General features: G+C 41.3%; 1 protein-coding gene across 2 annotated transcripts in view; it reads right to left on the bottom strand.

Moving 5' to 3' along the window:
• Positions 1-10,428: 10,428 nt before the first annotated feature.
• The window catches only part of FAM161A (FAM161 centrosomal protein A), a 31,762-nt gene continuing 29,640 nt past the window's right edge, over positions 10,429-12,550 (bottom strand). For both annotated transcript variants that reach the window (XM_055242304.2, XM_055242305.2), the window contains one exon: positions 10,429-11,858. In XM_055242304.2, the coding sequence (XP_055098279.1) occupies positions 11,714-11,858 (145 nt within the window). In that variant the 3' untranslated portion in view covers positions 10,429-11,713. The remainder of the gene's footprint in view (positions 11,859-12,550) is intronic.

The raw sequence follows: 12,550 nt of genomic DNA, 5'->3' as shown, positions 1-12,550 counted from the left end.
CACAATTGTAATCTGTATCTCTGCTTCTCTTCCTTTCCTCTACCCGAGAGGAGTTTGAGACAAGCCAGGGCAACGTGACAAAACTCCGTCTCTACAAAAAATACAAAAATTAGCCAGACTTGATGACGTGCAGCTGTAATCCCAGCTACTTGGGAGGCTGAGGTGAGAGGATCGCTTGAGCCTAGGAGGTAGAGGCTGCAGTGAGCCATGATTGCACCACTGCACTCCAGCCTGGGCAGCAGGGCAAGACAGGAAGAAATAAATGCATGTTTGTTCAATATGCATGATCAGGACCCCCTTCATGAATATTCACACCTCCTCCTACAACCTGTTGAATGTGTATACTTGGCCAACTTCAGTATAAATCCCTTGCCAACCTCTTCTCCTTCAAAGAGTTTGCTTTTAGTTTTTCAGCCAGAGGCGAAATCCTCTTCTTAAGAAATAAAGTTCTCCTTTCCAGGGCTGCCACTCTCAGAGTGAGGTTAGAGATGCTGGAATTTCTCGTGATTTTTTAGCTGACAGTCTCTATCACTGTGAAGAGTGAGTGATCAGCTCCGTTTGTCCAAATCAGTCACTATCTGTGGGTGTGCAGCTATTCCTTGATGCCTAGGGGTCCACAAAGAAGGAGTTGTTCCCATCAGATGACTAGGAGCAGCCCTGGGTCAATTCTTTTATATAGACCTTAAGTCCACACAGCTTCCATACAATCAAGATTTTTCCTCCTCTAGGGATACTCATGGGATTAACAAATTATAGCTATAAATTACTGTTCTCTAGTAAGTCACAGCATTATCTGGGAGGATCTTTTTCAGAGATATTCCATATAATTACAAAGTTAGGTAGAAAACTTTTGTCCAAATGCCATACCAGCATGCTGTATGATGGCATGCTTGGAGAGCAGGAAAGAACCTGTTCGTTGAATCAGCCTCAAGGGAGGGGACAACTCATGACTAATGTCCTGATGGCCAATTGTGTTGCCCCAGGAAATTGCGTACAAAGGGTCAGAAGCCTCTCCAACCTGAGCAAAGTGTCTGCTGTTTACTAGCAAAATCCTCTGTGTCCACCCTGAAAGATGTGTCTTTTTTTTTTTTTTTTTTTTTGAGATGGAGTCTCGTTCTGTCACCCAGGCTGGAGTGCAGTGGCGCGGTCTCAGCTCACTGCAACCTTCACCTCCTGGGTTAAAGCGATTCTCCTGCCTCAGCTTCCCAAGTAACTGTGATTACAGGCATGTGCTACCATGCCTAGATAGTTTTTGTATTTTTAGTAGAGACTGGGTTTCACCAGGTTGGCCAGGCTGGTCTTGAATTCCTGACCTCAAGTGATCCCGCACCTCATCCTCCCAAAGTGCTGGGATTACAGGCGTGAGCCACCACACCTGGCCTCTCTCCCTATGTTTTGTCCCTCCTTCTCCACTGTCTACCTCCTTTTACCCAAAGCAAACCAATCCTCCCAACAAAAGTAATTGAAAGCCTATCCCCTTTTTTCTGTGTCTTGCAAATTTTTCATCCTTAGGCTTCTATGGAAAATCAATGTCTTTTCTTGAGCCCTAAACAAGTTACTGCTGACTCTGCAGAGAGGCTTCCTAAGCTCAAGTCTTGCTTGCTTCCCCCACAATCCCCACCCCCTGAAAGGAGGTAAGTTTGGATCTTTGGGCGGCAGTGAGACCTCCATTGATGTTGGCTTTCTCCCATTGCATAAACTCAAACACACATCCACACTGAGGATGCATTTCTTCTGAAACCCCACATCTGAGCTACGCATAGAAGTCTTACTCCTGTGAACACACTTTTTTCACTTTATTACCTTACATTCACCCTCCCACTGCCTGGGTCACATTAGCTTTCTGACCTTGACTGACAACAAAGGCATCCCTTCATCCCTTGCCCAAATCTACAAGTATCATCTCGACACTGGGGACAATGGTGGTTTGGGGAGTTTGGGCTTATTCTCTCTCTACCTTGCCCTACTATAAACTGAGGGTTTTTTGTTTGTTGTTGTTTTTTTTAAAATTGAGACAGGGTCTCGCTCTGTCGCCCAGGCTGGAGTGTGGTAGTGCAATCTCTGCTCACTGCAGCCTCAACCTCCTGGGTTCAAGCAATCCTCCGCCTCAGTCTCCTGAGTAGCTGGGACCACAGACACACACCACTAGGTGTGGCTAATTTTTGTTTTTTTTGTAGAGACGGCGGCGGGGGTGGGGGTGGCTCGCCGTGTTGCCCAGGCTGGTCTCGAACTCCTGGATATGATCTTCCCACTTCAGCCTCCCGAAATGCTAGGATTACAGGTGTGAGCCACGGCGCCGGCCTGTGTGTACTTTAACTTGGAGCAAATGACCCTTCATTCTCTGCCCTACTTGCCTCGGCAATCACATTCCTACAATCACTCTTCACTCTAGCCACACTGGCTGCATCGGCCAGAGAGGAAGCAGGGAAGGCAGCTGGGAGTCAGCCGCAGGGGCCCCAAGCAGGCATTTTCCAAGTGGGGTCACACACCCGGGGCGGGAGGGGAGCAACATGCCCCATTTGCTGCAGAAAGAAACTGCAATTCAAAACTGAAATAGGTAGAACATTTATACTAACTTTATCTAAAAAAGAAATATAGCTTTACCAAGCTTTAATATGTGGTTTGTCACTGGCTGCTCACATGATCCAGTCTCAGTCGGATGGCAGACGGCCAAGTGCCACGCGGGGACAGGGCCCTTCGCTTTCTTTGCATGGAATTTGGCCATGCCCCTCAGGTTGTGTGTGCCCTGTGAGTCGCTTCACAGATCATATTAGCGGCTTTCCAAAACCAATCCTGACAAAACAGACAAGTGGCTTTAAAAGAAAATCCTGCAGAGAAACCTCAGACTGAAGACAATACTATTAACACAGCACAAGGAAACAAGAAAACGCAAGAATGCTTCTCTGTACCTGGTACAAGCTCTTAATCAGCCATATTAGGAGGGAAAACAATGGTGATCTAACCAATTCTTATTTTGGACTAAGCCAACAAATTCAAAATTATCAAGAAGATTATTGAAATAAGGATTTACATTCACTATAATTAACAACAAACCTCACCATATGTGAATACTGGATCCTGAGCACGGAGCCTGGTGGAGTCTCTTTTTCCCATGACAGACATTCAAGCCCAGCATTGAGATACACTCAGCTTAGGACAAATCCTTCAAGTTGCTTCATCACAAAGTGTTAAACCAACATTTTCAAAAACAAAGAAACATAGGCCAGGTGCAGTGGCTCATGCCTGTAATCCCAACACTTTGGGAGGCCAAGGCAGGAGGATGGTTTGAGTTCAGGAGTCCAAGACCAGCCTGGGCAACATAGTGAGACCCTGTTTCTACAAAAAAAATTAAAAATTAGCAGGTGCAGTGGCTTGCAGGAGTGGTCCCAGCTACTCAGCAGGCTGAGGTGGGAGGATCACTTGAACACAGGAGGTTGAGACTGCAGTGATTCTACACTGTACTCCAGCCTGGGTGACAAAGCAAGACCCTGTCTGGAACAAACAACGAAATCAAAACCAAACCAAAACAAGAAGCATATATGTTTCCCAGACCTAGAAACAATGACACCTAATAGCAATGAGCATACCTAACATTCAGATCCTTTTTTTTTTTTTTTTTTTTTTTGAGTTGGAGTCTCTGTTGCCCAGGCTGGAGTGCAGTGGTGCAATCTCGGCTCACTGCCTCCGCCTCCTGGGTTCAAGCATTTCTCCTGCCTCAGCCTACTGAGTAGCTGGGATTACAGGTGCCCACCACTACGCCCGGCTAATTTTTGTATTTTCAGTAGAGATGGGGTCTCACCTTGTTGCCCAGGCTGGTCTCAAACTCCTGGCCTCAAGTGATCCACCCGCCTCGGCCTCCCAAAGTGTTGGGATTACAGGTGTGAGCCACCGTCCCCAGCTGGATCCTAATTTCTGAACACCATTTTCCATTAAAAGGCTTCAGGGTCTGTCAAACAAATGGCCAATGCCAGGGCTGGGGCAGAGAAAGTACAAGATGATCCTTGGATTTCTTCTTGTTCCAGAAAGTAAGAAAGTGCACAAAGACTGAGGGAAAGATGTAAATAAAACACACAAACCAGCTTGTAGGGGCTCCCACTGGCCAAATTTAGGACAATTTGAGCATAATTTAAAAATTTTAATGATGGTAACACATTATAACACATTGCATAAATGAAGAATTTGTGCATCATGGTGATACCTCACATAAAAGAGACTGGGAAGCTCTTCTTTACAGAGACTATCAGCTAATATAGAACGCATAATAGAACCAGAAAATGACCATTTTGCAACCCCCAGCATAATAACTTATTCAGGTGAAGACCATCAAGGAATACTAAAACTGTTAGGTAAAATGTGTTGGGGAACAGGATGTTCACACCGTGTCAAGTATCCCCCTGACACTACCAGGTTATTTAAGCATCAAGGGATACAGGTGCCTTTACAATGGAGAGAACTGATGGATAGCCCTTTAACCAACTGATCAAATTTAGTATCAATAATAATGCAACAAAGTGACATTCTGTGCCTCCCCACTTAATGTCATACAAAGTACACATATTAGTTAGGTAGTATTCCTGCCCACAATGTTTAACCAGAATCCAATCAAAGCAAACAATTAGAGAAATCTAAATTATATGCCAGGCTACAGATGACTGGCCTTGACTCTTACAAAGTAACAATGAAATGAAAGACAAAAAAGGCAGAGAGCTGTCTAGACAAAATAGACTAAAGAGATATCAAAACTAAATGCACCCACCAATTTGGGAAGCTGAGGTGGGTGGATCAGTTGATTCCTGGAGTTCAAGACCAGCCTGGGCAACATGGCAAAACCTGTCTCTGCAAAAAGTACAAAAATTAGCCAGGCATGGTGGTGGCGCATGCCTGTAGTCCCAGCTACTCAGGAGGCTGAGGAAGGAGGATCACTGAGCCCAGGAGGTGGAGGTTACAGTGAGCCACGATCCTGCTGCTACACTCCAGCCTGGGTGACAGAGTGAGACTCTGTCTCAAAACAAAAAAACCAAGAAAACAAAATCTCATTCAAGTCTGGTAGAAAGAGAAGTCCTGAAATGTGGTGATGAGCAAGGAATAACAAAAAACAATTAATTGTACATTAATGTCATTGACATTATCTTCAGTGGACTGTTCTATATTAGTGAACATTTTTTTAAAATGCACTGGCTTTGTCAGGCTTCCTCCTATCCTATTTTGATTCCTGTTTTTGTTTCCCATGAAGTGTTACAGTTCCTCAACCACACACTCTCTTGGCATGGTTTTCAGGAACATAACTTTTAGGGTTAGCAAAAGGATGCTGTGGGTTTTTTTCATCCATCTGAGCATTATTATAGTGCAACAAGATAACTTATTTTCATTATGAAGTATACCATCTTCTTTTTATTAGCATTCAAGATGAATGAATATCGTTTTTTTTTTTGAGAAAGGCTCCTTTATGATTTCTTTCTATTATACAATGTTAATGTCTTGTTTTGCATTTTTTCCTCATAGAGGATATTTTTTGTCTTGGAAAAAGTGAGCATTCTTCTAAGAGAAGTAAATGATGGACCTCACTGTACATCACAGACACATGTAGCTGGTGGAAATTCAGAAATGCTACTTCACACAGTATATTTAATGATGGGTTGGGTATACCTCTTAAATTAGGAATTGTGTTCTGCTGCATTTAATAGAAACCCACTTTCTGCCTGTGGCCGCCACCAGGAAGCATCATTAAAATCTCTCTTCCCACTGCTGTCATGTCTAAGTCAGTCTCCTAAAGAGCCAAGCAGCTGTGGCAGCTCTTCACTGGAGGGCTGAGCTTTGAAACGACTGATAAGAGGCTGAGGAGCCATTCTAAGCAATGGGGAACGCTCACAGGCTGTGTGGTCATGAGAGATCCCAACACCATGCGCTTCAGGGACTTTGGGTTTGTCACCTATGCCACTGTGGAGGAGGTGGATGCAGCCATGAATGCAAGGCCACACAAGGTGGATGGGAGAGCTGTGGAACCAAAGAGGGCTGTCTCAAGAGAAGGTTCTCATAGACCAGGTGCTACTCAGCTGTGAAAAAGTTATTTGTTGGTGGCATTAAAGAAGACACTGAAAAACATCACCTAAGAGACAGTAGGATAAATGTGAACACTGCTAGATAACTGGTATTAAGGGGTTATTCTTCTTTGTATCTGTGATGATGGTATTAGAGCTGTGTAACAAGGGAAAGTTTTTATCATTTAAAGATCTATACTGAAATATTTATACATGAAATATGTCTGTGATTTGCTTTGAAACAACTAGGGACTAGAAAGTGGGAATATAGAAGAAATAAACTTAATTGTGAGTTGATAATTCTTGACATTAGGTGATGGGCACATCTAGAAGATATAACTACAAAATACCTTCCTACAAAGCTAAAGCCTCATTTATATTTTTCTTGAACATATATAAGTGTTGAAAAGGAAGAAACAAAAAAAATGAGGTCTCTCTTCCATCACCTACTCCCAGGCTCTTAGAGGCAAACTCTATTAACATTTTTATTTTCTGGTGTATCTTTTCAGAGTTAGATATGAGCATGCATTTTATGCCTGGACTTTTTTTTTTCTTAGACGGAGTCTTGCTCTGTCACCCAGGCTGTAGTGCAGTGGCACAATCTCGGCTCACTGCAACCTCGGCCTCCCGGGTTCAAGCGATTCTCCTGCTTCAGCCTCCAGAGTAGCTGGGACTACAGGCACCTGCCACCATGCCTGGCTAATTTTTGTACTTTTAGTAGAGATGGGGTTTCACCATATTGGCCAGGCTGGTCTCAAACTCCTGACCTTGTGATCCGCCTGCCTCAGCCTCCCAAAGTGCTGGGATTACAGGCGTGAGCCACCGCACCCACCTATGCCTTGACTTTTAATAGTTATATACCAATTTTTTTCCTTCTCAATTTTTTATCTCCTTCTCTTATTGACATTTATAATTTGCCAAAGACCACAGTCTTAGTTGTTACAAAAATGAAAAAATAATTAGAGTAAGTAGATATCTAAATATTAGTATATCTGCTTTCTTAACTAGAAAATTTTACAATCCATAGTTTTATTTTTCATTTATTCAATCTATATTAATTGTAAAATAGAATCTGAGTATCTTTTTTTCTTTTTTTCTTTTTTTTTTTTTTTTTTTTTTGAGACAGGATCTCACTCTGTTGCCCAGGCTGGTCTTGAACTCCTGGACTCAAGTGATTTTCCCACCTCAGCCTTCCAAAGTGCTGAGATTACAGGTGTAGGCCACTGCATCTGGTCAGAAATCTGGTCAGAATATTGGATTTTTTTTTTTTTTTTTTAGACAAAGTCTTGCTCTGTTGCCCAGGCTGGAGTGCAGTGGCATGATCTCAGCTCACTGGAACCTCTGCCTCTCAGGTTCAAGTGATTCTCCTGTCTCAGCCTCCTGGGTAGCTGGGATTACAGGTGCCCACCACTATACCCCGCTAATTTTTGTATTTTTGTAGAGACAGGGTTTTGCCATGTTGGTCAGGCTGGTCTCAAACTCCTGACCTCAAGTAATCCGCCTGCCTCAGTGCTGGGATTACAAGTGTGAGCCACCGTGCCTGGCAGAATATTGGAATTTTTAAGTAAAAATTTAAAAACACACTATATACTGTGACCCTGATTATTATTTCCTCCCTTAAAAACAAACAAAGTTGCTATACTATAAAGGTTATTCCTGGCCAGACACAGTGGCTCGCACCTGTAATCCTAACACTTTGATAAACCAAGGCAGAAGGATCACTTGAGTCCAGGAGTTTGAGACCAGCCTGGGCAACATAGCGAGACACTGTCTCTAAATTAAATTTAAATTTAAATTAAAAAATTTTTAAAGTTATTCCTATAACTTTTCTAAAAATATAGGTAAGTTAGTAAACCACAGCCACATCAGGACTACATATAAGTGACAAGAAATGAGACTATCTAAAGAATTTAGGACAAAGTAATAACTTTGACACTATAATATTATAGTCTAAATATTGTCAAATTGACAAAAACTTCATTTCACAATAACTTGCTCCCTTCTAAACAACCACTAAAACACACATATACACATATGTGATAGTTGAGAAGGGCATACATTTTTCTTTGAAGCAATGAGGTAATTTTTATAGTTATTTTTTACTTTTTTTTGAAATGGGATTTTCACTCTTATTGCCCAGGCTGGAGTGCAGTGGCACAATCTCGGCTCACTGCAACCTCCGCCTCCCAGGTTCAAGCGACTCTCCTTCCTCAGCCTCCCAAGTGGCTGGGATTATAGGCACATGCCACCACACTTGGCTAATTTTTTTTGTATTTTAAGTAGAGACGGGGTTTCACCATGTTGGCCAGGCTGGTCTCAAACTCCTGACCTCAGGTGATCCGCCTGCCTCAGCCTCCCAAAGTTCTGGGATTACAGGCATGAGCCGCTGCACCTGGCCTGAAGTTAATGATTTTGTATTGCCTAGGTCCAAATGTTAAAATCTTTGCTATTCTCAAGTGACTAGAATTAACTTGAGAAATACTAAGAGAAAAATACCAGATATCCTTAAAGGCACGCTTATTTGTTTTATTATGTAGACTAACTCAAAAGAGTAAAAGAATAATTGCGGTGGCTCACGCCTGTAATCCCAGCACTTTGGGAGGCTGAGGCAGGTGGATCACGAGGTAAGGAGTTCAAGACCAGCCTGGCCAAGATGATGAAATCCCGTCTCTACTAAAACTACAAAAATTAGCCAGGTGCTGTGGCAGGCACCTGTAATCCCAGCTACTCGAGAGGTTGAGGCAGGAGAATCGCTTGGACCTGGGCGGCAGGGGTTGCAGTGAGCCGAGATCGCACCACTGCACTCCAGACTAGGCGACAGAATGAGACTCCGTCTCAAAAAAAAAAAAAAAGAAAAGAAAATTGCTAAATTTTCCATCATATATGTATTTTATTTTTGAGTCAGGGTCTCACTTTGTTACCTAGGTTGGAATGGTGTGATCAGGGCTCACTGCAGCCTCAACCACCTGGGCTCAACCAATCCTTCCACCTTAGCTTCCCGAGTATCTGGGACTACTCGGTGCATGACACCCCGCCTGGCTAACTTTTGTATTTTTTGTAGAGACAGGGTTTCACCATGTTGCCCAGGCTGATCTTGAACTCCTGACCTCAAGTGAGCCGCCTTCCTCTGCCTCCGAAAGTGCTGAGATTACAGGCATGAGCCACCGCATCCAGACTTCCATCATATTTATAGATACATAAATACGTGTGTTCGTGTATGTGTAAAATAACTTAATCCTCCAATAAGTCCCTAGGCCATTTTTTCTGCGGAAATAAGTATGAAGTCATAGGGTACCCAGTAATATTACGAAAGAAAAAAAGAGCATAACCTTTTTCTTGATGTTAGGTTACTCTTGGATAAAGGAAAATCCCATAAGTAAAAAGAATTCTGGAGCCAATTCAGATGATACAAATGTAAAAAATTTTCAGTTACCTAACACCTCAAAACATGTTTGATTTAACCAATTGACTTCTGACCATCACTGTGTAATGTGACCTGCTAAAGTAATCTTTCAGCTATCCATTTGATGGCTTTTTTTTTTTTTTTTTTTTGAGATGGAGTCTCACTCTGTCGCCCAGGCTGGAATGCAGTGGCACCATCTCGGCTCACTGCAAGCTCCGCCTCCTGGGTTCACGCCATTCTCATGCCTCAGCCTCCCAAGTAGCTGGGACTACAGGCACCCGCCACCACGCCTGGCGAATTTTTTGTATTTTTAGTAGAGACAGGGTTTCACCGTGTTAGCCAGGATGGTCTTGATCTCCTGACATCGTGATCTGCCCGCCTCGGCCTCCCAAAGTGAACAGTGATATGCATAGAATGATTTAGAACTGTCAGTGTCTCTCTCTCTTTAACTTTGGTTCTGTGTTTACCAGATCCTGTCTAACAAAGTTTGGTTTGTGTTTAACTTTGGTTCTGTGTTGACAGATCCTGTCTAACAAAGTGCTTCAAAAGTTATTTCTAACCAAATAATATTTAAATCACAGTGCATCTCATTTAAGTACAAGTATTTTAAGTTAATAGTTTCCTCAGGAATATTCTGTCTTCTGACACCATCATTTGAATATCACAGTTTGCAAAGAACTTTCCATATATGATTTCATCCAGTCCTTCCTACAGCCACTCAAGATAGGTACTATTCCCATTTTTTTAAAGGTAAGAAAACGAGATTGATCCTGAAGCCAAGTGTTTCGAGACCAAAGCCCACACTCTCCTCATGAAATCGAGAAGGGACAGGCTGTGGAGTGAATCCTTGAAAGCAAGTAATATTTTAAGTACTATTACAATATGTAGATTGTTTCACAGGCTCCCAGTGAGCTAGGAGGGAAATGTTTTTAATCCCATGTGTACTCATTCTGAAGTAGCTGTAAGTATATAAAAACCATATTCATCTACACACTCATTCAAACCTTTATTAAGTACCTACCATATGTACAATCCTGTGCCAAATATTAAGGGAATACAAAGATGAATTTTTAAATGGTGCCAAATCCCAAGGAGTTTACAATATAATAATAGTAAAAAGTAATTTAACATGAACTGTAGGAAGAAAATTACAAGTAAACATTTGCCCCGATGGAGAAAAATGACCTTATTTTTAAATTTAAAGCATAAATTGCCAGTTTGGAAACCCTGCTATTACATAGCCCTATATTAGTTCATCCTTTTAAAATGATGCTGATTGTTTTTAGAAAAGAAAATGTCTTATGCTATATTATCTTTATGATTGGCTTCAAATTTTAAAACAAAAATTTGCTTAAAGAAAAAATACAGATTTATAAAATCAGATTAACACTGTACACAGAGATAAAGTGTGTTGGCAATAATATGTAAAAAGTTGAACACAACTGGGTCTAGCAGTGAAGAGTTAAATCTGAATTACTTTGGAGACTTGCCTTAGCCAAGTTATTATGCACAATTTCATCATATAAAAAACAGGGATACTTGCCCCTAATTTAGATTATAATTCACACATGCCATAATTACTTCCATCTGTAATAATACATAGGGTTAAAAAAGCTAGTATAAAAACTTTCCTAATAATTTACATATCAAAAATAATTTGGACTAGAACTAAGGATAAAAAGAAAAAGGGATGATGGTGTAGACAATTTAACAGTAAACTCTCAGTGCAAAAATAAATGTAAATTTGCAAGTATCCATTTTTTTCTATACTTTTAAAAACGGCTTAGAGCAGCAAAACAAGTTAGAGGATTTATTCTGTGAAATGTATTGCAGAGAAAAAGAATGGGCAAATAGTATGATTAAAAATACTTATTGATTCACACTTTCCAAAATTTTTAAAAAGTAAATCACCAAAGACCAATACTTCTCTCTGATTTCAATACTAAGCCATTTTTTCCAGTAAAATTAATGAAATAATGTATATTTTTATAACTAATCAGTTTGTGACAGCTGTGGTTCTCACTTTTTAAAAATACAAAATCATAGTTGCAAACAGATAATACACAATGATTTTAAAACTGAATAGGCAAAGCCTTACTCTAACTGATCAAATGACCAATCAGCTGGATTCAGGCATTTCAGGCTACAGATGACTTTGATCAACAGCCCTGCACATATCAGAGGTGTCTCCACAGATGTTCTAAACACAAATGCGGCTACTGACACCCTGACGCTGCAAACAACAGCAAGGGGATAGAGAGGAGACCTTGATTCAGTGTGATTCTTCAACAGATTTCTCTTCTTCACTTTCTTCATTGGCTTCATATTTTTCGTTGTAAGAATCCTGACTGTTGGTATCAATAAAATAATTTTCTTCCCCATTCTCTCTTTCTTCTATTTTTTCTTCCTCATTAAAGCTAGGGGAAGAAATTTATCAGTCTTTCAAAGGAAAAATGAGTTGGTTTAAAGGTAAACAAACCCTCTGCAAGTATGGCACCGTGTAGCCTGTCTTCCTTAAGTCTATGAATTCAAATTTGTTACCAAGACAACTCAAAAAAAAGAAAGAAAACGCTATAAAAGTGCCCACTGAGAAATTTAACATTCCTGAAGACTAATTTATTTCAAAATTTAAGTGATTAGTTCTTTAAACTTCATTTGAAAGCATGCTATTATTTTTGTTACTTATGTCAGTAAGAAATCTGTTATTCTGCTTTAAAAATAAAATACTTCATGTGAACGTTAATGTGTCAAACATGTTAAAATATCAGTGTGTTGGCCGGGCGCGGTGGCTCACGCTTGTAATCCCAGCACTTTGGGAGGCCGAGGGGGGCGGATCACGAGGTCAGGAGATCGAGACCACGGTGAAACCCCGTCTCTACTAAAAATACAAAAAAAAGTAGCCGGGCGTGGTGGCAGGCACCTGTAGTCCCAGCTACTCGGAGAGGCTGAGGCAGGAGAACGGCGTGAACCTGGGAGGCGGAGCTTGCAGTGAGCCGAGATTGCGCCACTGCACTCCAGCCAGGGCGACAGAGCAAGACTCCGTCTCAAAAAAAAAAAAAAAAAAAAAAAAATCAGTGTGTTTTACAACAGTTCACATGTCTTTTACTAT

This window comes from Symphalangus syndactylus, chromosome 14 (genome assembly GCF_028878055.3).
Source record: "Symphalangus syndactylus isolate Jambi chromosome 14, NHGRI_mSymSyn1-v2.1_pri, whole genome shotgun sequence".
NCBI lineage: Eukaryota > Metazoa > Chordata > Mammalia > Primates > Hylobatidae > Symphalangus > Symphalangus syndactylus.
Note: the sequence above shows the minus strand (reverse complement) of the source record. Positions and strands in the feature narration are given on the sequence as shown.